At 40.1% G+C, this 19,850-nt stretch overlaps 2 protein-coding genes across 3 annotated transcripts; both read right to left on the bottom strand.

The window, feature by feature from the left end:
* Nucleotides 1-1,323: 1,323 nt before the first annotated feature.
* On the bottom strand, nt 1,324-10,171 carry dcaf15 (DDB1 and CUL4 associated factor 15). 2 transcript variants are annotated; one of them, XM_026170189.1, is made up of 13 exons: nt 9,914-10,171; nt 9,262-9,359; nt 8,686-8,824; nt 8,495-8,601; nt 8,247-8,392; nt 7,995-8,156; nt 5,791-6,390; nt 5,610-5,701; nt 5,251-5,373; nt 3,062-3,144; nt 2,864-2,968; nt 2,653-2,768; nt 1,324-1,893 (listed from the first exon to the last, which is right to left on the bottom strand). In XM_026170189.1, exons 1-13 carry the CDS (start codon nt 10,100-10,102, stop codon nt 1,838-1,840), a joined length of 2,016 nt encoding a protein of 671 aa, XP_026025974.1. In that variant the 5' UTR covers nt 10,103-10,171; the 3' UTR covers nt 1,324-1,837. The 2 variants fall into 2 exon arrangements, with proteins under 2 accessions (XP_026025974.1, XP_026025975.1); XM_026170190.1 differs by having other exon boundaries at nt 5,323-5,373.
* Nucleotides 10,172-10,478: 307 nt separating this feature from the next.
* Nucleotides 10,479-19,647, bottom strand: khsrp (KH-type splicing regulatory protein). Its single transcript, XM_026170191.1, has 18 exons — nt 19,304-19,647; nt 17,475-17,574; nt 17,339-17,392; nt 17,222-17,258; nt 17,070-17,128; nt 16,899-16,970; nt 16,753-16,810; nt 15,735-15,882; nt 15,106-15,204; nt 14,916-15,017; nt 14,728-14,830; nt 14,212-14,336; nt 13,478-13,774; nt 13,260-13,369; nt 13,075-13,160; nt 12,782-12,991; nt 12,356-12,552; nt 10,479-11,468 (listed from the first exon to the last, which is right to left on the bottom strand). The coding sequence occupies exons 1-18, from the start codon at nt 19,391-19,393 to the stop codon at nt 11,460-11,462; spliced, it is 1,956 nt and encodes a 651-aa protein (XP_026025976.1). The 5' UTR covers nt 19,394-19,647; the 3' UTR covers nt 10,479-11,459.
* Between the last annotated feature and the right edge of the window lie 203 nt (nt 19,648-19,850).

Below are 19,850 nucleotides of genomic sequence, written 5' to 3'. Positions count from 1 at the left end.
CTTGTGCCAGACTGTTTTTCCTTCATTCCCTGTGTTGTTCTTGGAATTTTTCTTAACCACATTTTCCAACTGGAGGTTGGTTTGGGGATGGGCAGTTTGGTTTGGGAGTCCTCAAAATGAAACAAAGGCTGTAATGGAATTGTCCCAAAAAATGACCACCTTTGTTTTCATAATATTTTTTTCTTAGGTTTAAATAAGTCAAACGGAGACTCAGGAAAAAGAGAACCTGAGGGCTCAGAGAAGACCTGCTCTAGATGTTGTGGGGCTGTTGCCACTGATGCCCCTCGCAACATCGGCTGTCAGGGGCAGTTCCTCTGGATTGGCAAACTAAGGCAGCAGACCTTTGATCATGTAGCCATTTCAGGGGGATCATGATCCTCAACCTGCCTGGGAAAGTTTATGCCACGGAGGATGGGAGTTCGTCCATTAGTTAAACCTCAGATTCAGGTTTGGTTTGGTGGGAGTTTGCAGAACTGATCGTGTCCCTCATTCATTCTTTGGTTCTTATACAAATTAATGCTCAGGTTGTACAAGTCAGACCTGATGGATGGCCCGGGGGTCTACTTCAGCTAAAAGACAGAAGATCAGGGACCATTTAATGAACAGTAAAAGGTAAACCTAAATTTAAGTTTCTCTGTACTTAAATTATAAATTTGGGACATTGTAGTATTAAAATTGATTAGTCTACAAAATTGTTCTATTAATACATTCAACTAGTGAAATTTAAAAAAAAAAAAAAGGTATAAATGTCAAATTATACAGATGTTTTATGGCTGTAGAAGGAGACGAACAAAATCTGATAAAAAGTCCAAAAGGTCTTTAGGCTTCAGACGACCAAACTGAAAATGTAACAAAGAATAAAAATTCTGACGGTTAGGAGCTCATGGAACCTTTTTAGCCTCACTGCAAATACCCAGTACTACACTAACAGACCCAAAACTCAGTTGCTTTATGGATCATGCAGATCTCACAAGTTGACAAGACTGTACGACGTTTAAAGAAAAACAAAACACGTTTGTGTTTTATTTGTATGTTAATCGGTTAAACATGTGGAGTACTTTTACCTCTTCTCTGTGTATGTTTTCCTTGAGCGAAACCAGCTCTTTGCGTCTTTTAATGTAACTTTAGTATTAGACAGTGTGGTCTGTTCCAATGTTGGGCCTGTTCTGTTTTGTATATAAATGGTTCTAGTTAGGGAACCAGCACTGCTTCAGCTGAAGTCACATGACAACTTTTGTGGTAATTATTTCCCCTCCAGGCAAGATCTTCTCTGCAGACTGTTGGATTATTTTCATGTATCCAGTTATCATCACAGCACACTCATAACGTTTTTGAACATTTTATTTAAACAAAAGATCCCAGCAGAATACAGTCTGTATTCCATGCTGTCACTCATACAGCACGACAGCAGCCAGCTAAGCAGGTGACTCCTGGTTCCACTGACGAGGGTTTTAAAAAAACAAAAACAGAAATCAAGTGAAGCAGTAGAGTTTTTCAAATTTCAAATACTGCAGCCTTACACACAGCTGGACAGAGCTGGTCCACACTGGATAAGAAATGAGTTCAGAAGCAGCAAAATCTATTAAATTTCTCATACACCCACCTTGTACAGATATCACATACATTCAGTTACTCACACTCACTGACAATAAAACTGCCTTAATGTATAAAAACAAAAGTAAAAATGAAGTCTTTGTTCAGTCCAGCTCTTGGTTTGTAACACATGCTACAAACGGAGCCTCCGATTAAGGTCGATACTGCAGGTGAGCTCATGTCAACGTGTACTTCTGTGTGCTTTTCTTTATGTTGTTTGGACACATGTGGATCGCTTCTTCCTTCACAATACAATCCAGGTACACCGGTCACTATCTGCCAACACTTGCAGAGATGAGCCTGCAGGTGAGAAAAGAGCGGGACTTAACTCTCTCTCTCTCTTTTTCTTTTATTGATACAAAAGATGAAAACTAAAAATAAAATAAAATAAGACGTTTTTAACCCTCTGGAGGCAGGCGTTGCAGATTTGCAACAGTTAAAAACTAACAACCTGATTACCCCACATACATATTTTATGAGTTTTTTTTACTCAGAAGTACCACTGCAGGACTTGGTTGTGCATTAGCAACAAAAAGTTTAATTTGAGCCTGAGGGGGTTAAGGAAGAGAAGTCAGATCTCTATTTCTTTTTCAGTATAAGGAAGAAACATGAGTTTGGATTAAAGCTGCGCAGGGGATCAGTCTTTACTTTTTTCTCAGTTGACTTCTAGTATTAAGCTTAGTAATTTAATAGATGAGGTGGAATGTGATTTCATCATTGGTAACATAAAAACTCATCCCATATACTTAAAAAACAAAGCAATCAATTCATCTTTTCAATCAGTCAGAAACATTAGTCCAAATACACAGGTCCTTAACATCTGAGAAGTCTCATCTTTTAATGTTTTTGATGTGCTTTTGGTCTCTAAACACAGAAAGAAAGTGCAGTATTTTTTTGGGACTAGAAAGTCAAAGGCTCTCTTGTTTATTCTGATCTTCTATCTTACAGCTCACTAAGGTCTCATTTCTCCAAAAAGGACTTAACATTTGGCAGTTTTTATTTTTGACAGATTTATTTGGGAGGATTTATGTTCATCTGTTTCTGTGTCTATATACTCACCCTTGTGGAGAGCTTCATTGGTCATGCGGTTGATGTAACGGGAGCTGCTCTCGGGGACAAGCCACTTCATCACCGTGTTCACACAGGACTTCCTGTACGAACTCCAGACGGTCCCGCTGACGGACAGACAAAACCTTTCAATACAACTGAACTAACGAGAAACAGGAGGCAGAGAGAACCTGTGTATGTGGTACAGGCTTGCAGGGCTCACCTTGTCTGACCCTTGACTTCTGTGAGGTCGCCAACACCCACAGTGCGACATACACCCGTGTTGAGGTCCCAGCTAACCTGCAGGTTGGAATGGTATGTGTTTGGCCTGAAAACAATAAGAGCCACCGGGTCAAAAATCCAAGGCGGGTCAAACAGGTGAGGGTCGAGGTGCTTTAGGGTAAAAGAGCAGGCGAAGTACCTGCAGTGCTCCTCGTCAGAGTTGGAGAATGCTAGTAACAGCAGACCAATGTTGATCATCACAATGTTGCTGTCTGGACACACCTGATACACATCAAAAACATGTTACCTACATGCAAAGTGTTCTTCCATGGTTCATGCACTAAATGTATGAAATTAAAATTAAGGAAATCAGAAATTTCCTAGTTGGAGAAAACTAGTGGACTAGAAATTTAAAAAAAAAAAAAAATGCAAAGAATTCATACAATCTACTGAACAGGCTTAAACACTGACTGTGTGTATTTAAGCCTTGCTTTTTTATTTTTAATTTAACCAGAAAGTCCCTTGAGATTAATATCTCTTTTCTTTTTTCAAGGGAAGCATAACCAAGGAAACAAAAGCCTGCAAAAATGATAAAGCTGCATTTTCCATAAACAGACAGCAACACATAATCTAAAATCCACCTCTGGAGCAACAGTTGCACTCTTCAGTTACAGAATCATTTATAAGTTCTTTAAACCCACCAGCAAAACAAAAACATTAACCTTTAGTTCTTGTTGTTATGAAGGTTACTCTGTGACCAAGGTGCAAAATAAGAGAACACTATGCCTCCAAGTTCTGCAAAAATACAAGTATCCTTAAGAGGTCTAAACGAGGGAAAAATCTTAAGTGTAGGTTTGTGACAAATCAGGAAGACTTTACTCCATTTGGCTTTGTTGTTAAAAATATACAAATAATAATAATAATAATAATAATAATAATAATGTGTATGTGTTAGTCCCCGTAGGGAAATTACTCCTCTGCATTTAAGTGAAGCAGTGGGCAGCCACCCGGGGAGCAGTGTGTAGGGACGGTACCTTGCTCAGGGGTACCTCAGGGTAGGTGTTCAGTGGGGTCGAACCCACAAGCTTCCTATCGTGGGGCAACCACTCTACCTACTGAGCTATCCCTGCCAATACTAGTCAAACTGTGATGTGTACTGGACAATAAATTAGATGCAAAAGTGAATCTAGACCAGGGGTAGGCAACGCCAGGCCTCGAGTGCCGGTGTCCTGCAGGTTTTAAAGCTCACCCTGGTTCAACACACCTGAATCAAATGATTAGTTCATTACCAGCCCCCTGGAGAACTTCAAGACATGTTGAGGAGGTAATTTAGCCATTTGAATCAGCTGTGTTGAATCAAGGACACATCTAAAACCTGCAGGACACCGGCACTCGAGGCCTGGTGTTGCCTACCCCTGGTCTAGACGATGATCTGTAGAGGCAGCAGCATACCAGTAATTAAGTGTAACCATAACTAGGCTCTTTTAGGAACGAAGCATGTGCAAGTGTCTTCCTAACTCCAAAATCAAATTACTACAGGCCATATTACAATAATAAAAAACGAATTTAACCTTCAATTACTTCATTTAGGGCTCAATATGTTCTCTAAAAGTGAGTTTAAGATTCACAAAGGCAGGTATTTTTAGGATGACACTTTTTCAATTAAGTCCCAAGATATAAATACCAACATGATCTGAGATCAATTACAATTTGGAAAGTAACAAACACACTATTAGAATCAACTTTAAACAATGCAATACACCAGCCTGACTCAGAGGAGAGAAAGCGGAGGACTGTTTAAAACTAGGATTCACATTCTTTAAAAATCAAATCATATTTTAAATGTCGCTGAAATGTACACTTTGAGCTGTGCATAATATTGCTCACACTCAATATCAGATTAGTTGTTTTGCAGGCTGCTGTCTACATGTTGTAGCTGTGTCCCGTCACTAGCAACCAGTATTAAAAAAAAAAAAAAAAAGTGGAACAACTAGTCTATGGACTTCTCTTGCTTTTGTTTGCAGTTGCAGATGATGATGTAACATTTTGGAACAAACAGTCACCATACCTTACTAAAACAACCAGCTAGTGGCTGCAGCGTCAGCTGACTGATAAGTTACACAGCTTAGTTTTTAAGACCCAAAGGTTTAATGAGAACTGGTATTTGCAGTCCACGCCGTGATGCAACATGAAAGTACTGTTTTAATACTGTAAGACTTTATAATAAACACAATAAAAACAGTCTGCATATATGACAAGTTTCATAAAAGCTACAGCAACCTTGAGTCAGGTGTAAATTAGACAATGCGAGTGTCCTGAGCTCCGTGTGTGTGTGTGTGTGTGTGTGTGTGTGTGTGTGTGTGTGTGTGTGTGTGTGTGTGTGTTGACCTCTAATATCACAACATCATAGTCACTAAAGGAGCAGAACTGTGTGGCCCAGGCAGCATCACTCCTGATCACCTCATTGATTAGATATTCAAAATCCAGAGTCAGCTGCTCAACACAAACACTCTGCAAAACAAAAAGTACAAATTCATGATCAACCACACACACAAAAATACTCTGTACGTGTCCAAACCATCTCAGCTTTGCCTCTCTACCTTTGTCTTCAAAGTGTCTAATTCATGTCCATTCTGGTTACTCAGCCCTGTAACTCCAACATCCCCAGGACAGTTCTTACTTATTCCTTACTGCTACTTCCATACATGTTCTCCATTGACTTTACAGTCACATGCACCAACACCTACCTGTCCATTGTGTGGCCCTGTAACCAGCTGGAGGTTACGTCCTTTCAGATCTGTGACTGTGAAAGGCAGCTGGACTTTATCATCTTCATAACCTAGAAAAACAAATGAGGAAGAAATACCAGTCAGCATCTTTGGATCTGACCGGACACATTCTTTGACTCTGTCTTTTATCATCTCTCACCTCCGGCATTCTGCTCTGCTGCCCCTGGCTGTTGTAAGCGGTAGTGTAGGCGTGAGTAGTTTACATATCCAGGCTCACTGGGGCTGGCTTCCTGGCATGAAGACATAGTTGGAGTGGCTGACGGGGATGAGGAAGAAGAGGCGGGAGACATCACTTGTTCCGATACCTGTGGCAGACTATGGCTAACACCTGAGGTTAATGGTTGTAGTAAATTAGTCCTCTCTTCTACGCTCAACCCTTTACAACCACCCTCCTCTCTCACAGTCTCTGCAATGGTCCCTTTGTCTCCAGTTGACTGTACTGCCTCTTTTACACCACCATCAGACGTTCTCCTCTCCCCCTGGCCTTCACCATCTTTCCCTCCTCCCTGGGCTCGCCTGAAAAGGTCAGCAGCAAACTCCCGGGCTCGCATCGCTGCTTGTGAATGGCTAGGAGATGAGGGGACTGGAGTGGGTCTGCTAGGTGGAAGTCGATGTTCAGGAGATTCTTGAGGTAGTGAGGAAGAAGAGACCAAAGAAGAGGAGGAAAAAGACGTCGAAGCTTGACTTGACAGGGCTGCTCTCTTTGTGTAAAGGATTTGCGATGACTGACCCTGTTTACCTGAAGCAAACAAAGAAAAAGGAATGAAAAAACTAATAATGATAAAATCAGACAGCAAAACATCACTGTGATGGTTTTTTACTCTTGAAGACACAAACATTTTTAGGCCTCTACTCAGTGTAGCACTGTTCCTTCTAATCCTATCTGGAGATAAGAGTGAGTTGCTGTTTAAGGTGTGTCTATGAACAGCCGTGTTTCTGGATATGATCAACATATATGCTCCTACAATTAACAAAGCAAACAAAAAAAGAAGATATTTGTACATGGACACACCATGCACCTATGCATTAAAAAAGCAAAAACAACTGATGTTAACATCCTGACAGCAAAAATAAAATATTCTTTTTAGGGGGGGGGGGGGAGAGAGAGAGAGCGCCAGCATGATATGACCCTCTGGTTGCAAAACTTCTGAGTCTTTTCACTGTCACCATCTCGGTGTTTTGCAATGAGATGTGATGAGCAAGGTGCACATCTGAGAAACCGAGCACTACCACACGTTCACAGGCTTTTACCCGCTTAGCGACTCAAAAACAGAAAAAAAATCTACAAACTCAACATCACGGTTTATAGAACTTGAAACGTGTGACTCATAACCTACAGTGGGGCAAAAAAGTATTTAGTCAGCCACCGACTGTGCAAGTTCCCCCACTTAAAATGATGACAGAGGTATGACGGGATGAGATCTTGCGTGGAGCCCCAGATCGAGGGAGATTATCAGTGGTCTTGTATGTCTTCCATTTTCTGATGATTGCTCCCACAGTTGATTTTTTCACACCAAGCTGCTTGCCTATTGTAGATTCACTCTTCCCAGTCTGGTGCAGGTCTACAATACTTTTCCTGGTGTCCTTCGAAAGCTCTTTGGTCTTGGCCATGGCGGAGTTTGGAGTCTGACTGTTTGAGGCTGTGGACAGGTGTCTTTTATACAGATGATGAGTTCAAACAGGTGCCATTCATACAGGTAACGAGTGGGGGACAGAAAAGCTTCTTACAGAAGACGTTACAGGTCTGTGAGAGCCAGAGATTTTCCTTGTTTGAGGTGACCAAATACTTATTTTCCACCCTAATTTACGAATAAATTCTTTACAAATCCTACCATGTAAATTCATGGATTTTTTTTTTTCACATTCTGTCTCTCACAGTTGAAGTGTACCTCTGGTGCAAATTACTGACCTCTGTCATCATTTTAAGTGGGGGAACTTGCACAATCGGTGGCTGACTAAATACTTTTTTGCCCCACTGTAAGTGTCTACTGAAGTCACAGATTAGGGGAGATGAGAGCAATTTCCCTATTTGCAATCGTAAGTGATTTTGCAACCAGTGCAAAATCACTTGCCTGCTGGCAAACAGAATGAATGCAGAATTGAGGATCTTCCAACACTGCCTTTCTCTTTTATGCTCAGAAACTGCATCCATTATATTACCAGTCTGTGTATGTGCACAGTCTGCAGAGTCTGGGTGGTCTGAAGTTTTCAGCTGCGTAAACCCTTGTGGACTCATTGATAAGGAAACTCATAATGTGGTGATCTTAAATCCATAAAAATCTTATCTGACGCATTATAAAGAGATGAGAAATGTGGCAATTTTACTATTTGTGTGTGTCTTACCTGGGCAGAGTGAGATGCCACAGGCTACAAGAGAGTAGCTAGTGTTTAACAGAATGACCTGGTCCTTCTTAAGCTGGAAAGCTGGCTGAAAAGTGGGGAACGGATATACCACCTGGTACCTGCTGTTGAGCACATATCCGTGTTCAAGACACTCACCACTTCCTGTGGAAAAAAAGTGATGTCTGATGAGAGTGAGAGAGGAAAACGTAATGAGAGTGGTGAAGTAGTAGCTCTGTATGTGTTTTTGTTAACCTGTGCGTATAGTAGTGACTGAAGGAACAGGACAGCACTGAGCACAAGGTTTAGGAGGTGGCATGGAGGCGATGGTGATGTAGATGTCTCTATTGTTCTCATCACTCATCATTAGATTCATCAGGACTGAGTTGGAGCTGCGTGTACTTAGCAGAAACATACACACCAACACATAATTTAGCCATCACTACCTGTGGCTTGCAATAAGGTTATTTTTGCCATTCATAAAAATAATTATCATTCCTTACTTGAAGCCGAAGATGACAATTTTGGAGTGATCATTTGGCCACTCACATACTGTAAGGTACAGGTCACTGTAGATTTCCTCTCCTGCAAACAGTCGCACATGATGGACCTAAAGAGAAACCAAAGGAGTTAAAGAAAATAAAAATAAATTCTACAATTATATTTATATATTACAATTAGATTTTTTTTTTACCTGCTTGAGTCTGCTGTGCAGGTTAAACTCCCACCAATAAAGATGATAAGTATAGAAAGAGAAATCATCATCTTCTCCACAATCACTGGTGTAAGACAGAACGTAGCGTCCACATTTGGTGAAGCCAAGAAAGATGTGCCTGAAAACAAAAAGATAAAGTACTGGTGTCATATATGCTCCACAATGAACAATACAAAATAACAACAATTACCCACCAGACATCCTCAGAATCTGCTAATTCCTTTTTTTAAAAATACAGTAATGTTATCATATTCAAAGAACATATGGAAAATTTTATTTTCATACTATGAATATTTTCTGAGTACCAGGTACTGAAAGTACACCAGAGGCGGGTGGAAACTTGGTGCTTTTAACAAATTTTTTCCAGCATCTTTGAACCCTCATAACTTCAAGAGACAGCCATGTGTCACAAGTGTCAACAGCTCTGATTCAGTCACCAATAATCCCAGTCTATTTGAGATGCAGCCAGTGTGGTATACATGCATGTAATGAAGCATACTGTGCCAGTCAAGGTTCTTTAATCACAGTAAAACAATGCAGTAAACACATACGTACCCTGCTCTGAGGAACTCCTCGCTTACGATGTTCTTCAATGGTACACACACTCGAGGTGGCAGCTTCCTGAACAGGCGCTGAGAAAACTGCCCTGACAGCTGCAGGAAAGAAACCACAGTGGAGGTAGATATAGCTAATTAGCACACGGTGTAACATAAAGCCCAAAATACTTTGCAATTTTGCTGTGCTTCATCTTCGTGTAATGCCCAGCACAGTAAGACGACACGAACAGTACATGAATTACGCTTGATGCACAAAGACTGCCATTAAATCTGAGGTGTGCTGCCGCGGTTGAATAAACGCTAAAGCTGACTGGTAAAGTTAAAACTCAGATCAAATAGACCTTTACAAATGTGGCTTAAGTGGCTAGCACTTTAACACGGTTCGGTTGCATTAAAATGTGTATGGGCCATCTGCAAACCAACTTGGGAAGTAAAATGGATAAATATCATAACATAGAGCAGGGAAGCTGCATTGTTTTACAGTTTGGAGCATTAGCCACCTGCCAGCCGTTGGCTGTTATTAAGTTAGCCGCGGTGCTAGTTAGCAGCTAGCTCCTAGCTGGCCTCAGAAGCTCCTGAAACCGTAGAGGCCTTCTCTTTGACGGCTCATTCTAAACCTTTCTCTTCAGGTCCTGCTGATGCATGCCTACCTTTCCGCGCATAAGAAGCTTCACGACATGGTCTTTGTGTTTTCTTTGGCTTTTCTGTTTGCTGTCGTCCTTTTCAGATTTCGAGCTGGGCGCCATCTCCCCCTGAACTGTTCCCAGTTGCCCGTCAGAGGCCCGTCCCGATTGGCTCACAGGCTGCACGGGGCGGCCCTCATCCGCCAGTACTCGCATCCATCAAAACCCCAAACAAAAGTAAGGCACGACAAGGGGAACATCCCGAGGGAAGCAACCACAAAGGAAGACATGCATGCGTTTGTTTGTTTTTTGACGTGCCTAGGATTTTAGTTACAAATAGGCAGGTGTGAAAATTCTTCTTAGTGATCTGATATAAAAAATAACCTGGGAAAATTTGTCAAGACATTAAGAATGAGATGAGATATACGAAGATGTTTAGTGAGATTGTGACGTCCACTTGGATTTTTTTATTTTCATTTATCTGATCTTATCTTACTTGTCAGGGGTAATATTTTGTATCCCCTACAATACTATTAAAGAGGCTATAGTTTTTATCTCAGTGTTGAAAACTTTCAAATATGAATAAAAAACATTAAACTTGAAAGAATAACTTTAATTTTAGGCATATTAGCTAATGTGGCATTACAAACAGCACAGGGGATTATCACACAAGACTGGTAATTGAATGTTTTTATTTAAGTATTTAAAAACAAGCTGTAAAAAACAAAACAAACAAAAAGAAAAAAAAATAAATCAGCATACAATAAGAGAACTTACTGGAAAAGAGACTATTCTTTTCATTGTAAAGATGTAGAAATGAAACCAAGGGCAGTCAAGCACACAAACACATACATGCACAAAGAACCAGCCTACATAACTGCAGGACAGTTAGTGCCTTATTACAGCCAACTTACACACGGTCTTCTGTTCAGTAGCATACACTGTATACAGACACAAGACTTGCCCCTTGAGGAAAATCACAGAGAATGTAATTAAAAATAAGAAATTATGACAGCAGGGAGAAGTTCACCTGCAACTTAAACACTGGAATCTTTTTTTGTAAAAAAACTGAAGTTTAAAAAAGTACCAAGAAGAAGAAGAAGAAGAAGAAGAAAAAAGACCAACAACTTCTGCCATACAAACATAATTTTTTGAATATATTCAAAATACTGCTAGACAGTTTTTACCTTCAGCAAACAGAAGGGGAAAACTACTGACATGTGAGTCATTGTTGAGATGCTGTTGTGCTAGCTTGCAAGAAAAGATGCTTATTATTTCACATTTAAGAAAAAAATTCCAAACCATCTGATGTATTACAAGGTGAAGGTGAGGTGAAGGGGTAAGTTAGTGCTTTTTTTCAATACATCTGCAAAACGCATTCCCTTTTGAATTTCATTAAAAAAAATTAAACAAACAGGAAGGTTTGAATACAAAATGTCTGAGAGGATGAGTTAACCACAGGCTTATTGTCCTATTAAAGCCCAAAAAAACCTGGGAATTTAAAAAAACAAACAAACAAAAAAAACCAAGCCCGGAGATTCAACACATCTGCCCAACAGAACACGTCACACGTTTACTGGGCCTGAAAAGAAGAGAAAAGATGTCATAGAGAAGCACTGATCTAGTCACACTAATAAAAGACAAAAATGTTCTTACAATCAAAATCAACAGTTGATGTAGTCGATTTCCTGGTATTAACTTTTTTTTTAAAAAGGCCTTTTCTGTTTTTTTCAACCATTTTCTTTTAGTATTAAGTTTTACCATATTTTCTAGTTCTTCTCAAATTCAGTTGATATACCCTTATGGTACTAAAGAGTCATTTTAGATTTTGATTTATAAATGTTTATTTGCTTTGTTCCATCTTCTTGTCAGTTATCTGTAAAATACTTTGAACTGAAGGTAACTTGCATGAAAGGTGCCAAATAAATAATTCAACGTAAATGCCATTTCCATCTTTAGACAGAAGAATATGGAAACTACTGATGTGGTTGATTTAAGCTACTGGTTGAGAAGCTTAACCCAAGATAAAACATCCCTGGTTCATATAAAAAAATCCTACGTGTAATTGAGCTTAACTTCATCAGTGAACTCATACCTGTGATGGTTGGAAACATCATTGCTGGCCTTTTGACCAACCCACTTTGACATAGATGCATATACATTTTTGCATGTTACCATTCCAACTGAACTACAAATCACATATATCCAGATCTTGCTTTTTACTCCATCTTTACACAAGGCGGTGTCCATTTGTTACCCTGCTTCCAGAACAGTTTTGTAGCCTACCATAATGTTATCTCATAGCTGTGAGGATCACTATTATCCATTTTTACAGAATTCTATACACAAAATTTGGGGAATTATTCCCAAATTAATTCTTTTTTCATTAATTAAATATATAGCCAATTAATTAGTTTAGTTTACCCCCTTCCAAGCAGCCATGAGGTCAGTTTTAAACATCAGCCATACCTGTTGTCCCTGCTGTGGAGCAGCTGCTTGTCCAGGAGCCTGGCCTGTCTGTCCATAGTAGGCAGCCTGCTGTCTGTAGTACTCAGCCCAGGCTGCACTGTAGTCCTGCTGGCCACCAGGTGCAGCTCCTCCTGCTGCAGCTGCTGTGGGGGCTGCTGCTGTGCCTGGAGCAGCTGCTGCCCCTCCTGCTGGCTGAGCTGGAAAAGAAAAACAAGTGCAAACATACATTATATATGTACAGTTACATGCTACAAGCACATATGGATGAATGAATAATATATTAGCATTAAAGTCACTTGTGAGATGGCAGCACATTTGACGGTTGTGACTTTTTAACTTCTTTAAGAATTAAATATTTGAAGTTGTTAAAGGCTGTCAGTTACAGACTTAATAAACATTATTTACTCAAAATTAGTTCCAACTTACTCATGCCCATCTTCTTATAATACTCTTCCCAAGCCTTGGTGTAGTCTGGCTGACCCCCAGCAGTCTGGGCTGCCGGGCTCTGGTCCCCTGGTGCTGCTGCTGCTGCAGGAGCTCCTGGATTCTGAGCTGGCATTGTCCCCCCTGGCTGCTGCCCGTAATATTGTGCATAGTAGGCTGCCCATGCTGCATTTGGGTCTGCTGCAGCCTTATCTAATTGGGAAAGATGAAATTGAGTTGAGGAATAAATAATCAAGTACTGAAACAAACAAAAGAGAAATAAATAAAGGACTTACTGGGGTCATATGGATTTGGGGCTTGCCACTGCTGATAGGCATTTCCCCAACCCTGAGAATACTGGGCACCACCTGGTGCAGCTCCACTGCAGAGAGACGGGACAGTTAAAGCATAAACCACCTACTTATATGAGTTAACCCTGAAAGAAAACACACTGGCACAACTATTTACACACTGTACTTACTGAGGAGCTCCACCAGGAGGCCCTGCATTATAAGGGTTCGGATTATAGGGACCCATTGGACCAGGTGGCCCTCCTGGACCAGGACCACCACCCACAGGACACAATGGGGCCTGGAAAAACAGGGAATAAAAATCATTATACCAATAACTTCAGACTGCATGGGATCTTTAGGCAGCTGCTTAAAGTCATTCTCTGCTTTGTAAGTAATGTGAACCTACCTCAATCTTCTCTTCTATAAGCTGCTTTGCATGATCAATCTGTTGTGGAGACCCTCTGATGGTGAACAGTTTGAAATTCGGGTCACCGTTTGGAGGTGGCTGACGAGATATCTCCACAAATGCACCAGTTTGCTGGTTGATGGACTTGACATTCTCTCCTCCTCTGCCAATAACAAGCCCACATTTGTGAGCAGGGATGGAGAAAGTCATCTCACCTCCTGGTGGACCCCAGTTCCCTTGGCCTCTACCCTGCCCTCGGCCACCAGGTGGCATACCAGCACCAGGACCCGGTGGACCCTGTGAAAGAAACATGCCACATTCTTTTTAATTAACACAAAATTCAACATTAAAATTTCTTAAAGAGGCCCTTAATAAACATGTGTAACATTTCAAATAATGAGGTCAGTGTTTATAACAGTTATCCCTGGGTGCCAAAAGTTCAGGCTGAAGACTGACTTAATGGTCATCTCAGCCACACAGCTTTGGCCCCACCCACTTTGTGTTTGCACCTTCTCTGTTTAATGGCTAGCCTATCTAGAGAGGAAAAGAGGAGCTAAAATGATCTGTTTCATACACATAACCTGAGGGTCTGCATAAACACCCAGTATGCAATAAATAAGGATTATTTGGAATCATGCAAAGCTACTCTAGCATAATCCAAGAAGAAAAAATATGGAGTTTAAATTGAGCATTTTAAATTACATCCCCTGCCCGTCTCTTCAGCGTGTACTTACCCCTTGCCCACCCTCCTCTCTGGCACGGATGCTCTGTAGCAGGTCAGTGATGATCGAGGCAGCGTGCTGACACTGGTCTGGTGGACCCATAATATAAGCAATCTTTTCAGGACCTGTACCATCATCTGTAAAGAGTAGGAAAATGACAGTTGGGTTTATTGATGAGAGTCCACACTGAGACAAAAACAAACAAACAAAAATTTCTAGCCACCAATACTGAGTAGATGTATGTATGGTATAAATGTGAACATCCTAGGTGACTTCCTTCTCAGTTATCACACCCACAAGACTTTCAGAAAATTTGAGCTCTGACCTTGACCTCAAGGTCAAAGTCACGATTCAAATTCATCCAAGATTTGTAGCAGATGCACCTGTGGTATGAATTTCAAAACTATGTCATCTCATTTTCGAGTTATCGTATTCCCAAACTTGGGTGTCCACGTCGCCCACCTCCCCAGTGGGGTGAAGATATTTTTCAATTTTATTACATGCAGTGAAAGTAGAGTGAGAGTGTACCTGGTTTAAATTGTATTTTCACGCCAGCATCACTCTGGATCTTCTTGATCATCTCTCCACTGCGACCAATCACAACTCCCACAGAGTGCCGCGGGACAGCTATCTGTAACATTAAATAAACACTTAACCATTCAGAGTTGATGTGTCTCACTGTGCTGGTCGAATTCAAACACACTGTCTTTACTCACTTCTATGCCCCCTCCTCCCATCCTTGATCCATATTCGTTCCTCTCTCCAAAACCCTGATGTTCTCTCTCTCGTAGGATCTCATTAACCATCTCCTTAGCTTGCTAGAAAGGCAACACAATGAAAAATTTTAACCAACAGCAGCTTAACATATTTCCCGCACAAATGAAACCACTTAACCCAAAACGGTACCTGGACTTTGTATGGGTCTCCAATGATACGAAGAGGTTTATCTATGTTGGGTGGCTGCGACGCATCTTGGATAAGAATCATTTTGACTCCAGCTCGCTCCTAAGAATTAAGGAAGAGGTATATTACAGACACATGGCAGACTAACCAAACTTCGGCACATCAGACTGTCCATTTGTTGCACTTGTATTTCGTACTATGTGATATGTCAGGTGTTATTTGTAATAATAATTTTTTTCCAAATATTTTTATGCTTTAATTTCTACAGCTCCCTCATCTTGGAATTAAAAACAACCTTCAGGAGATGGTCTAAATGTTTAAAGTCACTTTATATGACCTTGAGTTACCTCAGGTTCTAAATGTTACTCCTGATAATTAAGGCCTTTCTTGGCACAAATCAAAACAATTAACTGTTCTGCTGTTTTAGTTTTCCCCAGCTTCAAGTTTGCAACTTTGATTGTTACTTTAATTATATACTTAATTTTGTGCATTTTATGCGCACATTTGTTTGCGTTACTAGTTTATGCAACTACTGATCTCTGCACTCTTACAAAAGCAGTGTTGCTGGCTATCTTTTCCTGGTTAAATAAATAATCATCACCATCTGTATAACTGAATGCTGCATGTGTCACCTGCAGTTGTTTGATAGTCTCTCCTCCTTTGCCAATAATAAGGCCAGCCTTTCCAGCAGGGATTATCATCTCTTGCATGGAACTTGACTGACCATTGGTTGACTCGTGACCTCTGGACACAATGTCATCTAGAATCGCCCTGGCTCTCCTGCAAGCAAATTCATATCAAGGTCATGAAATGATTGAAGAACACAAGGTTAATGTGGCACAGACGCAACCTAGTTAACATTTCACACCATTACTGCAGAAGGTCCAAGCAACTTTTACAGCACACAGTATGGCATTGCCTCAGAAAGCTGCAAGGATTTGAACAGGTAACACTGCCAAATGTTTATAATAAGGACTATCTCCCAATGTGACTGTAGGTACGACCTAGGACCAACCAACAGGAATGCTGCATGAAATAACACGCTGATCCAAAAAAAATAAAAATAAATCATGATTGCCTCAAGGAGGACAAAGAATGGGAACAAGCTACAGCAGTCACAGCCCATGATTCAATATTTTTTAAATCACCATGCAGCCAACCTGTCTTGTTGTCCTAGACAAGTTTCATTAGATCTATGTTGCACAGAGTGCCTTAGAACTGATAAAGCTTCTGACATCTTATAGTATCCAAGCAGTTACACAACATGTCCAAATCTCTGAGAGCACGCCAACTTCCTCCAGTCACCTAAAGATTCATGGCATACATACAATAGCAAACAAACAATGATTAGTTTAAGGACCATATTTATGGTTTAAGCTTAATATAGGACACAGACAACACAGAGTCATGTCTTAGAGGCCAAACTCATCCCAATAGTGCAAACCACTGAAACTTAACAAGTACACAGGAAATAAAGATTTCACACAATCTAAAGCTGTACCAGGAGGTTTGTCTATCATTTAACTAGGCTGGCCATCAATCTCGTTACCATTTCTCCCTACAGATATTAATAATGAAATAAAATTTACCACAAACCAAACTTCTTGACAGCTTTTCCCAATATTTAAAAGACTTAAAGGACCAACTTACTGTATGGCATCGGGTGATCCTGTGAGGGAAATGCTTCTATCTGGCAGACCAACACTGTCTGTGGATTGATATGATAACAATTATAAATCAAAAAGGGACGATGGTATATCGATGAGGCACCGTTTACTTAACTAATCACAGCTCACCGTGTGCAATTTGGACTTTGCAGCCAGATTCTTGCTGAATTTTGTTAATCTGTTCGCCTCCTCGCCCAATGACTTTAAGGAAAACAGAAGAATGTTGAGTTTAGTCTGAACATGTGTAACATAGCAACACGGGAATAATTTGTACAGTTTATGAAGGGTTTGTCTACTCACTGAGCCCAACCATGCTATCAGGCACTCTGCACTCTTCTGTCATTGTGGAGGGCCTTACACTGCAGACACATGATCGTGAATAAATAATGACATACAGTGTTTCAACAATAAACAGCAAAAGGTGTTTACATAAAGAAAAATAAAAGTCAAACCTTTGCTGGGACAGAGCAGCTAGCTGAGCTCCAATAGCTGTAAGAGATTCAAAACTGGTGAGCAGGTGGAAACTGAGCAAAAAGGAGTTATTGTAACTAGAGAATTGTTTAACGTACACATTGCAGAATCTCTTTCACTCTGTGATGCTACCTTCTTGGCATCGGGTTCATCTGGAAACAAAAATAATAGTAAGCCTTCAAAGTGGAGTAAAGGAAACTGTAGACAGAGTCCAAGTTTGATCAGATTTTCTACCTCCTTCTTCCAGGGATCGTTTCTGTGATGTGAACGGGTAGCTCTCGGCTCCTCCGTTGTTTGTCGGGGACACACCGTCGCCACCAATTTTAGCTGCAATCTGGAAAGAGGTGAATACTGGATTAAACCAGAAACCTTTGCAAAGACACCATTAAGACATCTGAAATGTGTCTATTTTGGTAAGAAATCTTTGACATTGCTTGGAGCTTTCAGACATGTTCAGCTCATGTCATATAAATAAAAGATCTTCACATTTAAAACTGCAAATCAACAGACACATGAATATATGTTTAATTATGAGGAGATAATGTAGTGCTAATAAATGATGCTCCCACGGCATTCAGGGGTTTGGGTTGTTTGTTACAAAGAAAGAGTAGAAATTTTGAGAGATGTGAGCATGTGCCAGGTTGGGAAGAATAAACTAATGATAATATTGCAGTGCATTGAATCCCTACAAAACTGATCATCATTCTCTTAATATTATATATAATTGACTACAGATTTGTATCAGACTTTTCATTAACCCTTCACTGCATAGTGCTGATATGGACACTGTCTTGTTTAAGAATTGCTGGTACAAATGATTTAGTTATCATTTTAACTCTGGTTATTCTTACAGTCCAAAACAATGTTTAGTTCTGCTCCACATTATAAATTAAAAAGATGTGATCCCCAGGTCTTTTAATGTCCCTTTTGTATCACAGAAAAATGGTTTAAAAAAAGCTTTCATGTGTCAAGTGGCTTCTGTTTGGAATAAATTATCTTTAAATGTCCATTTTATCACTGTTTTAAACAAGCTTTGTTTTTGACTTATTATGTTTTCAGTAAGTCTATTCGTTTCTATTTCTATGTCTATTCAGTATGTTCATTTATTTCTTCTCTAACTGAATAACTTAATAGGTTCGTTTTGTATGATGGTGTAGTTTAATTTGCTTTTTATTATTGGTTATTGTTGGTTCGCCTTTGTTGTGTTATGCATTATAATAAATATCTTACCACTTGTTGTATAAATGTTTGTTCTGACTCCCTGGGCTTATCCACATATAATTGATCAAATATTAAGTACTTATTATAATATTAGAAGCCACTTTGAAACATGAGCCATTGTGACTGTGCCCCAAATTAATGGAAGCACGACAGTCAGACAACCCGACACTAATTTAAATCTAATAAATCAAAGAAACTATAATCCAATGCTAGCAGTCCCTTCAAGTATCACAAATAACCTTAAACGATCTTAATTTATCAAAAAATATTAATTTAATATATCTATATTCAACATCTCAAAATATAACTATCACCAGATAAAATATACGATGTGTTTTTTTATTTTGTTGAAATAAACAACTATACTTGTTAATGAAAATAGCCATTAGCTGAAAAATAACCCTTTACAGTGAAAAAAAGTAAACGATGGCTCCTGAACTCTTTTCAGTCAATGGTCTACATGAAACAAAACAGCCATAATGCTATAATACAGTTACCTAATAAATGCCTCATAAATGAATGGAGATGATCCCCATATAACAGCTAACCGTTAACTAACGGGTAATAAGTAAATGTTGCTTACTTAGCCCAAGTTCACTAAATTTACCTCAAGGATCGCGGTAGGGACAAACATTTCATTTATGTAACAGAGCCATGCTAACACACACAATTCAATTGCCTCGATCTGAACAGAAAGTAGGGCAAATGAATGGCTTTGCTATTAGCTAGTGTGCTACCTCGCTAACTAAAGCTAACGTTACTGGTCGTTATGCTAGCTGCGGTTTCAGAGCAGCTAATTAGCTCGCCGGCTGACTCCTCTCGTAGTCGAGCGCTTGGATTACCTGTCTGGCTCGCTGAACGGCATCTGCGAAAGCGTCGTTTTTCATTCCTGCTCCGACTCCATTTGATGGCAGAGAGCTGTAATCAGACATGCTGCTCCCAGAGGGCTAACACAAACACGCGCGCGCGCGCACACACACACACACACACAGGGGGGGCAGGCGGGCTGGACGGCTTTGGCCGGGTCGAGCTGCGCAGAAGCGGGAAGGTTAACAGGAGCGTACAGGGAGACACCGATGTGTGTGAGATCTCCTACCACGCCGGCAAACTTCCCTGCTTGAAATAACCAATCAATGCATGTTCGACCCCGGGTTTTCTTCTTCCTCTTCCTTGTACCTTTGAGGGTTAAATTGTTAAAAATTTCAAACACAATAAAAAAATGTCGCCTCCATCTGGACTGGAGCGTAGTTGCACTGAAATTGCACAGAAACCGATGTCTAGTCATCTCAGTGGTTTTTCTTTCAATGTGTTCAAGTAATTGTATTATGGTAGGCTTTTTAACTGTATTTTTTAGCTTAATAACATTATATCACATATGTAATTTCCTTA

This window comes from Astatotilapia calliptera, chromosome 6 (genome assembly GCF_900246225.1).
Source record: "Astatotilapia calliptera chromosome 6, fAstCal1.2, whole genome shotgun sequence".
NCBI lineage: Eukaryota > Metazoa > Chordata > Actinopteri > Cichliformes > Cichlidae > Astatotilapia > Astatotilapia calliptera.
Note: the sequence above shows the minus strand (reverse complement) of the source record. Positions and strands in the feature narration are given on the sequence as shown.